The sequence below is a fragment of the Buteo buteo genome, chromosome Z (assembly GCF_964188355.1).
Source record: "Buteo buteo chromosome Z, bButBut1.hap1.1, whole genome shotgun sequence".
Taxonomy (NCBI): Eukaryota; Metazoa; Chordata; class Aves; order Accipitriformes; family Accipitridae; genus Buteo; species Buteo buteo.
The window spans coordinates 9875916-9892220 of NC_134204.1; the positions used below are offsets into that span (position 1 = coordinate 9875916).

Consider the following 16305-nt stretch of genomic DNA (forward strand, 5'->3'; position numbering starts at 1 on the left):
TGGTGAATGAAAAGCTGGACACAAGTCAACAATGTGCACTCACAGCCCAGAAGGCCAATCTGCATCAAAAGGGCTGCGTCAAAAGAAGCGTGGCCAGCAGGTCAAGGGAGGTGATTCTGCCCCTGTACTCCACTCTGATGAGAACCCCCGGAGTACTGCGTCCAGCTCTGGAGTCCTCAGCACAAGGAAGACATGGACCTCTTGGGAGCATCCAGAGGAGGGCCACAAACAGCATCGGAGGGATGGAACACCTCTCCGGTGAGGACAGGCCGAGAGAGTTGGGCTTCTCCAGACAACTGGAGAAGAGGAGGCTCCGCCGAGACCTCACTGCGGCCTTTCAAGACTTAAAGGGGGCTCAGCAGAAAGATGGGGACAGACTTTTTCATGGGGCCTGCAGCGGTAGGACAAGGCGCAACAGCTCTACCCTAAAAGAGGCTGGATGCGGACTAGATACAAGGAAGACGTTGCCTGCCATCGGGGCGCTGCAACACCGCAACGGCTTGCCCAGACAGGCGGTAGCTGCCCCATCCCTGCAGACATTCACGGTCCGCTTGGACGGGGCTCTGAGCAACCTCATCGACTCGAAGACGGCCCTGCTCACTGCTGGGGGCTTCGACCAGATGGCCCTTCAAGGCCCCTCCCCACCCAAACCATTCCATGATTCAATCAGTGAGAAGCCTTTTGCTTTCTCCTGCTTTGCCAAGCCTTTAGAAATACCTCCAATGATGAGAATGGCCAGGAGCTTTGCAGGTTATATATATTCCCATGTCCTGTGTTGCAAAAGCCCCAGATAAAATATTACTCAAATGGTTTTTATTATATATTAATCATCAGAACATTAAGAGTAACAGCAGGGTATTTTCATTGTGCTCTTTTATCAGATCCTTCAACAGCTTTTGTGAATTTTTAGACAGCAAGTAGATGTGAAAGAATCATATATGTGTATGTATTTCATATATATTTGAAAGACATGATCTTGATGATTGTAAACAAAAAGGAGAATAGGGCAGCAGAATGAATGGGACAATATATTCACATATATGAAATATAAGCCCAGAAAAATGCCCTACGATCAAATCAAGCTTGGAACTGGCTATGGAAGGAATAGCTTTATACTGTCAAGAGGACAAGCTAGGCACGATGTTACTAAACCCTACTTTCTAATTTCTTTTGCTCATAAGTGATCAGGTAAATGAAAATATGTCTCACTCTGGGGAAAAACTCTGCATTTCTGAAGCTGAGCATGTGTTCTACTGCCGAGGGAAGGATTTGAGTGTCCTGGCAATGCTCACCAGCACTGCACTTAAAGAAAAAAAAAAAAAAAGAAATACATTAAAAATGGATGCTGCATGGAGAACATGCTTGAAGTGGAAAAAAGTTTTTATCCAAGTTGTGTGGTCTTTGCGGTATTTTGGCTGCTTCTTTGCAAAGAGAAGGTTTCACTCCCTTTAAGGTGCTCACTGCTTCCTCTGGTTCGCATTTTGCAGTCCCAGCTCCATACATTTTCCCTGTGGAGGGAGATACTTTCAGGCCTCCGCTGCATGCGGCTTCCCTGCTTTGCCCCAGTCACCTCCCTCTCACACTAGAGGGACAGCAGGAAGGGAGAAATAGATAAAACTTGCCCTTTTTAATCCTTCCCACCAGCTGGCAAGTATATTCAGCTTTTTTTTCTTCCCCAGGGCGAGAGCAAGGAAAGGTCCCTTGATTATCACAGAGATAGAGAGAGTGCAAACCAGACAGGACTGGGCTGCAGCCAGCTCACCAGCTGAATGCCTCCCCTACAGCGCCTGTGATGCATTGCCCTCTCCCACCCATTTCCCACCCTGTACCAGAGAAGAAAAGAAGAAGATCATTTGAATTTAAAGCACTTCATAAATGAGGGTCCAGATGCAAAGGCTTGGGTTGGCTCTTAAACTCACTGCCTCCTACTCTTCTAGACTCCTGAGATGTCCGTGTGAAGACAAAAGAAACCCATTTGAGATTAAATCCACAGCTGATAGTTTGTGCAGCATCAGAGCCTTCTCCATCTTTAAAATTTGGATGCTCCTGCAGAGGGGACTGGCCCTGATGCACACCCAGATGCAAGCATGCAGCCCTTTGCAAGTGGCTCCCTTTCCGCTCTGCCAGCCCTTGAATCGACAGCCAAGGTTCAGAGAAGAGGACTAACCCACCCTACAGGCCAGGCAGAGGATGCTGAGATGTGCTAGATGGGACAAGGATATGGGATGTGCCAAACGCACCATGCATTGAGAGCTTCAAGTTGGTGCGGCCAAGAGGTTTCCTGCAGGATGGAGAAGCATGCAGGTAATTAACGGAAATTTCCTGGCATGTAAACAGGTCTGAAAGAGACGTACCTGGCCCTGCAGGCAGCTGTAGATGAGGATTGAGATGTTGGCACAGCAAAGTGTTGAGGCACAGCACCTACAGGGCACAGTCACCCTCTGCCCTGTCCACAGGTCCCCCAGGGACCCTCTCTCAGGGCTGAGCCCTCCAGCCACAGCCACAAAAGCAGGGCAGGGACATAACTGGTGTTGCCCCAAGGTTTGCAACAGGGTGCTGATGGACCAAGGGGGACGAGCAAGGGGTGGCTGGAGGGTACATGGGTGCAGAGGAGCTCATGGGGCCGAGGGGCAGACGTTCAACCTCCAGCTATAGCTGCCTGAGCCCTCATCTCTGCAGGCTGGCATTGAGGTCCCCATCTCTCCATGGGCTTCTCTTCTCCAGGAGGACATGTGAGCGCCGCTCTCCCACACAGACAATGCTGGAGGGTTTTGGTTTTGTGAGATCACACCAGTGGTTTTCTGGTTATTTTTTCCCAGACCCCTTAGAAGCTCTTCCCAAATTTCCACAGGATGGCAAGCCCCCAGGTGGAGATGACTGCTCTGTTCAGCGCATTCAGGCCAAGCAGCAAGGCTTCTCCAGACTTGTTTGCCTGTCTGGGAAATTTGCATCAATTACCCTCCTGGTGATTCAAGCTCCTGCAGGAAAGTTCAGCCTCCTCCTCACCATGCACGGGCGTGCAGAGCAGTTTGCAGGGCCGGTGCAATGGTCTTCCCCTTCTCAATGCTGCTTCACACGCACCACAGTGTGGTTTCCAGAGCTGATAGCTTAGCCATGCAGACAGAGGAGTGAAACATTGGATCTGCCACATGAGCCCTGCAAACAGTTTTTGAGAGGAACGTCTCATTTTTAGGAAGCTGGAGGTAGAGACTCTCAGGGAACATCTCCTGCCCCAACCCCTCTCTGGACCTTCTCACCCAAGGGATTCTCTCAGCCGTTCAGCCACCCAAGCCTGTTGCCTGTGTGTGGGGCTTGGTGCTTATGCTGCAGTTTGCTTCCTCTGAATCTGTTCATATTTATTGTGGGAAGGGTCATGAAAAGGCCAAATTCAGCCTTGGCAAAACAAGGTCCAGCTCAACTCACTTGGCCTTCCCTCTGTTTCCTAATGGAAACTCTTCTTTGTTGTCAGTTTTCAAGGCCCTGGGCAGGACCTGAGCTATGCATCTTCAGCTAAGCCTAGGTGGCCATGCATTCTAATGGAGCTACTGGAAGAAGATGACTGCATCGCTACTGGAGACGACCCCACAGAGACCACCAGAGGTACAGCAGCGAGTGAGAGCGCTTGTAAGCTCAGCTGGTAGTGGCTGATAATGTCCTGGAAGTGAAAGGTCTCAGCCCAGCAGGGATCATGGTGTTGATGTGCACCCAGCCCCTAAACCAGGAGCGATGCAAGACCCAGAAGAGCTTTCTCCTCCCCCTCGCTCTCCTTCTGCAAAATGCTGTCCCTTTGCACTGTGGCTTCTGCCCAAATACAAGGAGCCGGCTGCTCTGAAGGTAAAATTGGGGTCTGATGGACCCACTCAGGAGTCCACCAGGCAGTTGCTCTATGGGCTCCGGCAGCTTCACCCTGCTGCCAGTGCCTGCCTAACCCAGGTGGCTCATCCCCAGGAATGGGGACCATGCTTGATGGTCACCCACTCTCAGGGGAAGGACAGTCCTGCAGAGCTGACACTGCACCAGAGGTGAAGGTGAAGAACTGGGGATGTCAGCTTAGGCTGGTGCCTCTCCCTGACCGTACCCAGGGCCCAACACCAGCTCGTGCCAGTGATGCTGATGGCCATGCCATCTCAGCGACACCTTAATGCTTGAGACAGGGATGTCTTGTGCAGGAAGAATAACCCAAAATGCCAGTCCCCAACACAGAAACTATTGGTGGGACCGAACAGTATGTATATCTCAGTTACATCCCCACCAATAAAGCAGTAAGTCCCCCAGATTGCTGCTTTGGAGAGTGACAACAGTCACTTCAGGCTTCAAGAGAAACCCGATCAGGAGCCTCTGAGGACCACAGCATGTACTACTGCTGCTGCGTGCAGCTGGAGGACTGTCCTTGTAGCTGGCAGGTTGAACAGACTCTGATATTTCTGTGTACTGAGCCCAGAACGCGAGGTGCAAGATGACCTGAACAGTCAGTTACACAAACTCTTTGGAAATGCAAACCACTGTCTGATAGGCATAAGGTCACAGCGTCACCCTCCCCAGGCCCTGGAATCACAGCTGAAATAGCATTGTAATGCGCTTATAATTTATTCATCAGCTGAATGAGAGCAGCAGCAGGCGTTTTGATGACACTCCTTTATCAAACCCCTGTGATGGACTTCATCCATTTTAAAAGAGCAAACTAGAGTAGAAAGGCAAAAAAAAAAAAAAAAAAGACAACTTGATTCCATTCAAATTTAAACAAGCAGGAAAAAGGGCAAATCAAAATAAGGTTAAGAAGACCTCCACTAAAGATCTTTTTTTCCCCTTCATTTTTCTTCTGCTTTGTTCCGAATCTTCCAAACTTTGCATTTCTCTGCTAGTGGCTACTTTGATGCAGGAAGCTCCCATTAACCCAGATGCTGCTGACTGATGCTCAAAAGCATCTTTTCATCCCTGTGACGAGTTCTGCCCAAGGATTGGTTTGCCCCATTTTTAGGTAAAAGACAGCCAAAATGTGAATTGCAGACAGACTTTTATTCTCAAAGATTCACTGTTGCTTCCCTTGAGTACTCGGATGCTCTGCTCCCCAAATATAGGAACCTATATAGGTGCTAATGTGAAGGTAAGCGCTCTTGTATGCCCGTTCTCATTTTTGGGAGGCGAGAATCAGCTTGTGCAGTAACACTGTTGCTCACTTGGGCAGCAGAGAAGATAACTGCACTTTGATTTTCCTTGTTAAATGCTTGGGGAGTTTTTGGGGGAAATCTTTCCTTGGCAACAAGGCATTAGTGCCTATGCTGAGATCCTTCACTGTGGTGCTTGTCTGCCCTCTGATCCGGGACCAAGGTATCTGATGTAAATAAAAGAAGTAACCCCAGATTTCTCTGTCACTGGTTCCTCCAGTGCTGAGAAAGCAGCCTGCAAAGCCAGAAGTGCTGTTTCCCCTCGGCCCACGGGCAGCATGTGCTGCTGTGGTGGGAACGATGCACTGCCAACACCGGTACGGCTGGTTTGGGTTTGTGTGGTGGGGTTTTGGTAGCAGGGGAGGGGCCGCAAGGGTGGCTCCTGTGAGAAGCTGCCAGAAGCTTCCCCAGCTCCAAGCCGGACCTGCTGCTGGCCCAGGGTGAGCCCATCAGCAATGGTGGTAGTGCCTCTGGGAGAACAGATTTAAGAGGGGAATCTGCGGTGAGTAGGGGATTGTAATGTGAGAGGAACACCTCTGCAGACAGCGAGGTCAGTGAGGAAGGAGAGGAGGAGGAGCGGGGAGGAGGGGATGCCCCCACAGCCCATGGTGAAACCAGACGGCAGGCTGTCCCCCCCAGCCCACGGAGGGGTGCGGGGGAGCAGATGCCTACCTGCAGCCTGGGGAGAGAGGAGCCCGCGCCTGAGCAGGGGGATGCTCCCGAAGATGGCTGGGACTCCATCGGAAAGCCCGCACTGGAGCAGTCTGTGCCTGAAGGACTGCAGTCCGTGGAAGGGACCCACGCTGGAGCATTTCATGAAGAACTGCAGCCTGTGGGAAGGACTCACACTGGAGAAGTTTGTGGAGAACTGTCACCCGTTGGAGGGACCCCACACTGGCACAGGGGAAGAGTGAGGAGTCCTCCCCCTGAAGAGGAAGGAGCCCCAGAGATAATGTTTGAGGAACTGACCCCAGCTCCGAGCCCCTGTTCCCCTGCGCTGCTGCAGGGAGGAGGTAGAGAGAACCGGGAGTGGAGCTGAGGTGGCAAGGAGGGAGGGGTGGGGGGAAGGTGTTTTAAGGTTTGGGTTCTCATTATCCTGTTTTGATTTGATTGGTAGTAAATTACATTGATTTTGTTTTTTTCCCCAAGTTGAGCCTGTTTTTTGCCAATGACCATAATTGGCAAGTGATCCCTCCCTGTCCTTGTCTCAACCCACAAGCTTTTCCATATATTTTCTCCTCCTCATCCCACCAGGGCCGGGGCAGAGGAGTGAGCGAGCAGCTTCATGGTGCTTTATTGTCAGCTGGGCTCGAACCATGGCAATGGCCTTAGCTGGAGGTTTGCATCCAATCTGGGCAATGGCACTCCAGGAAGGAGATGGAAAAAATAATCCTGGCCCCTCTCTCTATCTTCCATATCCCCATAGTGGTCTGGACAAGAAGAAACGGGATGAAAATCAGGCAGGGTGGGGAGGGGCACATAACAGCTCTCTAACAGGTAGGTGAGCTGAGCCCAGAGACATGTTGACCCAGGAGCAAGCAAATCTCCACTTTGTGCAGTTTGAAGGACAAATATTAAAGAACTGGTTGGGCAAATATGTCTTGGGCTGCTTAGGACAAGCTGATACTGCCTTGGGGCAGGAAAGTGATGAGGTGGACCTCCAGATGTCCTGCTCTGCTTCTGTACAGCCCAAGGAATAACTGTCCATGGTTTGAGTTACAAGGGTCTCAGGGGGTGGGGGCTGTAACCTATGAACACAGGGGAGCTGAGCAGAGCTCCTAGCCCCTGCCCTGATCTTTGCCAGCACAGGAGCATCCATCTGAAGTGCTGGGGGTGAGACAGTGTTAAAGTCCAGCCCAGAGTACCCAGGATCCCTGCCGATGCCTTGCCAGAGCAGAGGAGCAGGGAGGAGGCAGCAGGAGAGGAGATGGTGTCATCTCTTAGCCCAGGCAAGTCCAGTTCCCTAGGGGAAGGAGCAGATGTCTCATCCTTGGAGCCACTCAGAAAAGAAACAGGATAAAGCACTGAAGAATATCATGTGAGGTGATCCTGTCCCAAGAATGTCATCATGTAGGTGGGACCTGCCCCATCTTCCCACCTCTTGTCCCCTCTCTCTGCCAGCTCACCGGGCAGTAACCCTCTAATGTGACACCAAGACAGCATTTGCATTTTCAAAGCTTCTGCTGTTGCTAAGCAGAGGAGTTAACTCTCAGTTTGTCATCCTTCATCAACAAGGCTCGCAGGAAGGAGGAAAGAGAAGAGGAAGAGAGGTATTAAAAATAGATGATGAGAACAAAGCGGAAAGGACTTGAAGAGAAGTTTTCATCTCAGATTTATGTCAGGTGCAAGTGGCCTCTTGAGGTCCAGTTTACAGCAACAAGCTCTGCTGTCAGGGGCTGGATTAATGGCACATGTAGCCTCCTCTCCTCCTGGTGAGAATTTCCCTTCCTGGAGCCACATGTTCCTACACCAGACCCCATTTCTTGTTCTCTGAGCCCAGAGAACAAATCGATTCCTTCAGGGGAAAAAAAAAAGGAGATGAAGAGAGAAAAACTCTACAGTTTGTGGCAGAGCACACCCCATGGACAGCCCCGCTTGCAGGCAGGCAGTGACCATCCACAGGAGAGCAGCTAAAGGAGGAGGAGGACGAGGCTTCATCCTTTCATATATCGGAGCTGATCAGCGGGGAGAAATGCCATATGATAAATCAAAAAGTTATGTCAGCCTCAGAGCAGCCTGGGCTAGGGGAAGGGGACACCAGGCAGAGCAGCTGAGCCTCCCCGGGACCACAGGCAGAAATGCAGGCAGGAGCCTCGGAGGGGACTACTCAGGCTTCAAAGTGCTCTGTTGCTTTGACAGTTTCTGTTTTCTGTGGGCAGTGGATGTTTTTGTAGGAGAGGGGAAAAAAAGTTGGGGGGAAAAAAACCAATATTCTCTCTAAAAGCAGGCCTGATGGAAAACTTTCAGCCTGCCCTATTGAACACACCACGGCTTGCTTTATTTTCTGTCTTGCATGATTACCTCTTTTGTTAACTTTCGAGACAGGCAGCAGGCGGAGGTAAGTCCTGAATAGCTCCAAACTTAGCCTCTCCCACCTCTCCCAGCATTAGGCTGGTTCAGACAACACCTGCGCTGGAGGCTGGCTGCAAGGAAGGTTATTTTGTTTACCACAGAAGTAGGGGCAATGTGATCCTGAAAGGGCTTGGCTCCTGCACATTGAATCAACCCAACATTTTCCTCCAACCATGACCAAAGCCATCTTTCACCAGTGAGGTGGAACACCCCATTAATAGAGCAGGTCATTGCTGTCTGGAGTCAACAGGGAAGGTCAGAGCATGGTCCTCTGGTTTGGATACATTATTAGACTTGTTAGCAATGAAAATGGAGCACACAGAGGGGCAGGTGGAAATGGATGCTGGGGCTGGGGTGTTTGGGAATGGTGGTGACTGTGACATTAAACCTGGGAATTTGGGAGATGGCCATGGAGGTATGAATGGGACTGATAGGGTTTACAGAGCAGGGAGCAGTAATGAAGCACAGGCAGCTGGGACTGGGCTGTTGGGACTGGGAAGGACTGGGAAGAAGCCAAAGACTCATTGCTGACCCACGTCATGGGGCTGGGTGGGATGTGGTGGGCAGAGGTGAAGCACTTTCTCTCTCCCAGAGCAAGCACTGCTGAGAGCATTGTGCCTGCAGCCCTCCCAGATGTGGCCCAGATGTTTAGGTACTGAGATGGTTGGCCAAACCCAATGGTGATGGAAGTACCTACCTCCCGGGAAGCCTGACAGCAAAGTGAGAGCGTGACTCCTGGCCCACATGTCCTGCCAGTCAACCTGATCCCATAGTGACAAGGTTACGTCCATCAACCCAAGACAATGTAAGAAGGATGCAAAGGTCCCTGAATGCATCCAGAGGAGGGCAACAAAGCTGGTGACAGGGCTGGAAGGAATGTCCTATAAGGAGCGGCTGAGGACTTTGGGCTTGTCTAGTTTGGAGAAAAGGAGGCTGAGGGGCGACCTCATTGCTCTCTACAGCTTCCTGAGGAGGGGATGTGGAGAGGGAGGTGTTGAGCTCTTCTCCCTGGGATCCAGCAAGAGGGTGCATGGGAATGGTTCAAAGCTGTATCAGGGCAGGTTTAGACTGGACATTAAGAAGCATTTCTTTGCAGAGAGGGTGGACAAACACTGGAAAAGGCTTCCTAGAGAGGTGGCCGATGCCCCAAGCCTGTCAGTATCTAAGAGGCATTCTGACAATGCCCTTAATAATAAGCTTGAACTTTTGGTCAGCCCTTAAGTGGTCAGGCAGTCGGGCTAGTCGATTGGTTATAGGTCTCTTCCAGCTGAACTGTTCTGTTCTGTCCTATTCTATTCTAATTCTATTCTATTGACATAAAGGAGAAGAACATGGGTCTGAACTCCCACCAGAAAACACACCCAGCATGGAACTGCCTGGCTGCCAAGGAGGTCCTCTGACAAACAGCATTTCGGTCACACAAGCTTTTGTGATCCAGTTCTCCAGCTGCCAGGCTGAGGACATGAGAGCAGAATTAAGCAGCTTTCTGTAAATCTGCGCTCACTCCAGGGTGCTAAGGAGTGAGCGACGGTGTCTGCCCTGTGCCTGCAGGGAGGCACATGGAGGGGATCACATGCTTTTTTGCAGTGTAGCCAGGCAAGCTGGGGATGGACAAGGGATGTTCCTCCAGATTACCCGTACGGCAGTGAGCGAGAGCTCATCCCGGCTGTGGTGGGTTGACCCTGGCTGAACGCCAGGTGCCAGCCAAAGCCGTTCTATCACTCCCCCTCCTCAGCTGGACAGGGGAGAGAAAATATAACAAAGGGCTCGTGGGTTGAGATAAGGACAGGAGAGATCACGCACCAATTACCGTCACAGGCAAAACAGACTCAACTTGGGGAAAATTAACTCAATTTATTACCAAGCAACCAGAGTGGGGTAATGAGAAATAAAAAAAAAATCTCAGACCACCTTCCCTCCACCCCTCCCTTCTTCCTGGGCACAACTTCACTGCCAGATTCTCTACCTATCCCCCCAGCAGCGCAGGGGGATGCGGAATGGGGTTTACAGTCAGTTCATCACACATTATTTCTGCCGCTTCAACCTCCTCAGGGGCAGGACTCATCACACTCTTCCCCTGATCCAGCGTGGGGTCCCTCCCACAGGAGACAGTCCTCCACGAACTTCTCCAGCGTGGGTCCTTCCCACGGGCTGCAGTTCTTCATGAACTGCTCCAGCGTGGGTCCCTTCCATGGCGTGCAGTCCTTCAGGAGCACACTGCTCCAGCGTGGGTCCCCCATGGGGTCACAAGTCCTGCCAGAAAACCTGCTCCTTGGGCTCCTCTCTCCACAGATCCACAGGTCCTGCCAGGAACCTGCTCCAGCATGGGCTTCCCACAGGGTCACAGCCTCCTTTGGGCACCCACCTGCTCTGGCGTGGGGTCCTCCCCGGGCTGCAGGTGGAGATCTGCTCCACCGTGGACCTCCCTGGGCTGCAGGGGTCAGCCTGCCTCACCAGGGTCTTCCCCACGGGCTGCAGGGGAATCTCTGCTCCGGCGCCTGGAGCATCTCCTCCCCCTCCTTCTGCACTGACCTTGGGGTCTGCAGGGTTGTTTCTCTTACATGTTCTCACTCCTCTCTCCAGCTGCCGTTTCTGTCTGTCCCAGCAACTTTTTGTCCTTCTTAAATATGTTATCGCAGAGGCGCTACCACTATCACTGATGGCCTTGGCCTTGGCCGGCAGCGAGTCCGTCTTGGAGCCGGCTGGCATTGGCTCTGTCGGGCACAGGGGAAGCTTCCAGCAGCTTCTCACAGAAGCCACCCCTGTAGTTTCCCCCCCACCCCCCCAAAACCTTGCCACACAAAGCCAATACACTGGCTCAGGAGAAAACCTGTGCCAGTCCCCACAGGGACATTTTCCAGGGTGAGATGGGATTTTGCGAGGGCCTGTGCCCCTGATATACAAGCTGGAGTGTTTTACAGCCTGGAGGCAGTCGCAAGCCCTGGACCGGGTACCAGTCCATGCCAGTGCTGGAGCATGTTTCGAGAAGATGTTGGGCAACTCCCTGGGGAGAGCCCGAGAGACAGAAGGAGGGCTAGCAGAGCAGTCACAGGGACAAGGGGGAAGATGCCATGCTCGCCACCGGGCCAACAGCAAATATGTCCTGGTAACAGCTGGTGCTTGGGGAAAACCATCTGCCACCTGCTCTCCTCACCGGGCAAAGGTCTGGAGAAGGAGCCGTGGCTGCCAAGTGCCAGGTAGAGACTTCAAGGTCCACCTGCAGCGCAGGCTGCAACAGCTGCATGATCTCCCACCAATGCAGGGAGCCCTCGCTGTTGGTCTCGTGCCTTCAGGAAAGTCCACGGCTCTGGAAAAGGCAGGAGGCAGGTCTAATGGTCACCCATGCCCATGGGGCTGTCATCGGGATGGGAAAGCAGTGAGAGGTGATGGAGGCAAGGGAGAAGGTTAAAGCTACGTAAGGATGTAGGGATGATGGGACACGGCATCCAACCTGTTTGTCCAAGGAGCAGGAGCCTCCGCGAGGTGGACCAAGCCCTTCCACCTGTGGAAGGATGAAAGAAATGCCAAGCAGAAATGGGTTAAGATATCTCAAACACGAGGTGTCCAATGAATCCCATTCCCTTCTACGTGGTTAACTGTGGTACTCTTGTTATTGTCTAAATAAATGTCCTGACTCTCCGAATGTCGGCTGAGTTGCTGGGTGGAGTAACATCCCGCAGCAGAGTCCCAGTCTAATAAAGTAAGTATTCCCTGTTACCGGTTCCTGCTTTTCTGGACAGTCCCTGCTGACTGTCCCCTTGTTCTTGCTGTCTTCAATCTCTTTGTTCATTTAATTAATCTCTAAAGTGAACGCTCCTCAAACCCTCTCTATGCAGCGTCATCTCAGGGTCTTCTAACATTTCATCCCTGGACTGTATGTAATCCAACACCACAGATTTACATTAAGGCATTACACAATTTTCACTTTTATTCATACCCAATTTTTATTTGGCCCCAAGTCCACAGACAACAGAGATTTTCTTTGAAAAACTTTGACACTTTGGGGGAGACATTACAATTAATTTAGAATTCATTGAAGCCTTTCAGTGATTTAAATTATTCCTGTTATAACCACATTAATTCTTTAATTCAGGGAATACACATCAGCTTTTCTCTGTCAGGGCTGTTACATCCTTATTGTTTCTCCCGTCCTAGCTGAGATAAGATGTCCAGCTTGCAAGTGCATCCAGGAGGGGTATTTCTCTAGCATCTGGGTGGTCCTATATGGTACTGGGCAGCCACCTGCATTAACGTTTCCAGAAGCGAAACCCAGATTTGCACCATCTGGGGTTGTGCTGTGCTGTTTATCCTCCTGCTGCATAATCGCTTTCTTATTTTACTTTATTTTTATAAAGACTAATGTTTATGTTATTCATTAAAGACTTGCTAAGGAATAGGCGCTCGCTCCCCTTCACAGGTGGGCGCACCTCGCCACCTCCGCAAACGTGTTCCTCCCTGAACCGGGCCGGCAGATAGGATCGAAACCCCGTTTTCTGCTGGGAGCATCTCGCATGTCCGCGGAACAACGTGAAAATAACACGCGGGGTGGGTTGGGGGGCTGTCTAACCGCCCGTTCCTCTCCTGCTGCTGCTTGGGGGGGTTGCTGCAGGATTTTGGGGGGACCCTGGGCCACGCGGGGTCGCCCCTCAAAACCCATCCTTTGTACAAAAAGCGGCGCTTTCGCCACCCTCGGCGCCGCAGCGTGGGCCGGCCGTGCCCCGCCGTCCCCACCCGCGGACCGCCGCCCCCTCCGTCCCGCTGCCAGCCCAGCACGTGGCTTCCCCCCACACCCCCACGACCTCCGCCCCAGCCCACCGTGGGGCCGGGCCGGGCCTTCGCCGGACAAGCAGACACGGGCCTGGCCCTCAGGAGCTACCGCGGGACCGCCGCCCGCTCTCCGCCGAGCAGCGGGGAGACGGAGGCAGCGCTGCCCCTTTAAGGGCGCCGGTAGGGGCGTGGCCCGCCGCGCGGCGGGGCGGGGCGCGGCGCGGCGCGCTGAGGTCAGCGGCGAGCGGGCGCCGTCACAAAAGGAAGTGGCGGCGGCGGCGGCGGCCGTCAGCGCGGGGAGGGGCGGGGGCCCGCGGAGCAGCAGCAGCAGCGGCGGCGGCGGCGGCGGCAGGAGCGGAGCGGGGCGGCGGCAGCGGGAGCGCGGGGCGGCGGCGGGGGCCGCGCCGCGCCATGGCCCAGCAGCAGATGAGCAGCTCGCAGAAGGCGCTGATGCTGGAGCTGAAGTCGCTGCAGGAGGAGCCGGTGGAGGGCTTCCGCATCACCCTGGTCGACGAGTCCGACCTCTACAACTGGGAGGTGGCGATCTTCGGGCCCCCCAACACCCTCTACGAGGGCGGCTACTTCAAGGTACGGCCTTACCCCCCCCACCACCACCACCACCGCCGGCGGAACGGGCCTCCCGCCGCCGCGGTGGTCCCGGGGAACCGCCGCTGGGGCCTGCGCGCCTCCCTCGCCGCCTGCCGGGCCTCTTTGTCGGGCTCGGAGGGGGCCCCGGGGGAAAGGGGGAAGGGGTGGGGGGGCGGCGGGCCCGCGGCTGCCGTCGGCCCCTCCGCTTCCCTCCCGCGGGAGGGGGGTCGGGGGCCTGCGGCGGGGCGGGTGGGCAGGGAGGCCCGGCTGCCCCTCGGTAGTGCCCCGCCGGCTGCCCGTCCCCTCCGGCGGCGGTGGCGGGGGGACGGGGAGGGTCTGTAGGGGCGGTCTGGCTGGGGCCCGCTGGAGCTGCCCTCCCCTCTCCCTCGGGGCGAGCTCTGGGGGAGCGGGGGGCCGCGCCACGGCCGCCTCCGTCCTGTTATTTCCCTGCTTTCCCCCCAAAGAAAGGCAGGCACCTCATGGCAAGGGTGCGAATTCCTCCCTTCCGCCCCACGTTGTCCGCTCGGCTCTGGGCTGCCTGTGTTTGTTTCAAAGGAAGGGGCTTCCCAGCCATCCCTCGATCGCTTCGCTTGGCAGCACGGGAGGATCCTGTGTAGGTTGATGAATTCAGGGTTAAAAAAAACAACCAAACAAAAAAAAGGTAATTTTGTTTTCCTCAAAACCTCGTGGGCTTCAGGACTGGTGTTCACGATGATTCCCCCTCCGTTTTCCTTTTCTTCCTCTCCAAACTTTTAGAGGGCAGCCTTCAAAGGGCTACGGCAACACATAATTGGTGAAGGTAGATAAATGCTTTCAATTCCTCTCTCAAGCTTCCTGTTAATCCAAAAAAACTTTTGTGGGTGTTATTTCCCCTCTTGTAAATACAGTAAGCAAGAAATCTGGCACTGCCATCCCAGAAAGGAACTGAAGGGAGCTGACTTAAATTCTTAAAACAACTGGAAGAGGAGGAGGAGGAATTGCATGTTTTTCTTAAAAGCAGCAATTAAAAAAAAAAAAACTTGGTGCCTGCAGAAGGTACTGCATTGGGCACACCCCTTTGCACTTGATGTCCACTTGGGCTCTGTCAAAATATTGTCCCCTTCAGCTTGCTTCTCCCAGAGTTAACTGTTTTAGTAGTGGCTCCTGCATCTCCCATTCCATGCCCGTTGGCTTCTGTCAAACTGAAGAAATTTTTGGATGATCTCTTTGCTTGGCTAACATGCATCTTCAGTGCCTCTTGGCCTCTCCGGGTCAAGGTTTAAGAGCTTTGTTCCACAAAACCAAAATAACTTGTAGCTTGGGGAATAATAGATTTGAGTCACGTTCAGCTTGACCTCATTGTTTTGAAGGAAGGGAAGGCTTTGGCACAAGACTTGTCTTTTGTAATGAGTTGGCTGGCTTACTCATGTAGGTGTGATAGGTATATTCTTAGACTCACCTCCATTATTACTTATTCAGGAAGTCACTCTAGTCTTTGGTTGGTAACTGGGTCATTTTTACATCCAAATGGTCTGGCGACCTCTTCCTGCACTTACATTGCTCATCCATTTTTTTCAAAGAAATCACAATGGATCAAAATATTTCTGTTTGGTCTGGGAGCTGTCTGGACTGTATGTTTGTGATGGTTCCTGGAAAGAAGCTGGAGCAGCCTGCAAAATAATCTGGGGATGCGTGTTAACAAGTGTAGATTTAGGCAAGGTTGCCAGTTGCCTTGCCTCAATATTATGAATGTGCTATCTTTTTTGGTACTTGACATCCTTGAACTGTCATGCCTTTCTTCTAAACTATTCTGACTGATCCTGTGGTACTTACTTTGAGAGTGGGAGCCTAAGGTCTCATGATGCCTTTATTCCCTCTACAGCAGAGGGATTCCCTTCAAGCAGCATGGCTGGAGTCTGTTATGTGTTGTTTCTGTCTTGTCTTTCCTCCATGAGGAGCTGGGCCAGGTGGTTTTTTGTTTTGGTAGCATCTGATCTTTGGTTGTGCATCCTAAGTTCTGAGCCACTGAAAAAGTGGTCTTAGACCCTCATTCTCTCCCTAGGGAGAAGGAGTCTTCTTGTCCTGGGAAGTGATGTTCTTGTCTTTCTTTGTATTAGGCCTTCAGGTAATAAACCTTTAGATGTGTTAGACTTGGCTTACTGAATTGTTTAGAGGTAAGATTAATACCCTAAACTTTATTTGGTGGGGTCACTTCTATGTTATATTCATAGTATATATAAGGTGAGCGCTAGTTGAGATCAGCATCTGGTTTATTTTTCAGATTTCTTGGCTTGATGAAATATCTAGCTTCATCTTCTTTTGTATTTTTAGTTTCCTAAGATGAGGTAAGCAGGATTAGGAATATGCAATTACAGGATATAACTTTCTTTAAACTTTGTGACGATGAGAGTTTGGGAATTTTCTTCCAGTTGAGGTGTGGTTTGAGGGTAGGGACTGGAGGGAAAGTACGAAGGCTCCTAGTTAAGCTCGAGTATAAATATTTTGAGGAAAACCTGTGTTTAATGTGACCTTAATAAAGACTTTGTTAGTGATGGTTGACTGAGAATACAAATGCTTGATTTGTGCTCATGGAGCTCTTGGAGCTGGTAGTATCAGCTTTTGGCACCTTGTTTATTCTTGGAGAAATATGACCTTTCTCTCTGGGTTGTTGAACTAGCTGAATAAACTGAAATGAGGAAAGTGCTCTCTTTGCACCTCCTCGACAGGAGCTACT

The 16305-nt window shown here is 52.1% G+C and overlaps 1 protein-coding gene across 2 annotated transcripts in view; it reads left to right on the forward strand.

Annotated features, from left to right (window-relative positions):
- The first annotated feature begins 13286 nt into the window (after nucleotides 1-13286).
- The window catches only part of UBE2R2 (ubiquitin conjugating enzyme E2 R2), a 57804-nt gene continuing 54785 nt past the window's right edge, over nucleotides 13287-16305 (forward strand). The window contains exon 1 of one of the 2 annotated variants that reach the window (XM_075019912.1): nucleotides 13287-13592. In XM_075019912.1, the coding sequence (XP_074876013.1) occupies nucleotides 13416-13592 (177 nt within the window). In that variant the 5' untranslated portion in view covers nucleotides 13287-13415. The remainder of the gene's footprint in view (nucleotides 13593-16305) is intronic. The other variant, XM_075019911.1, reaches the window with a different exon arrangement.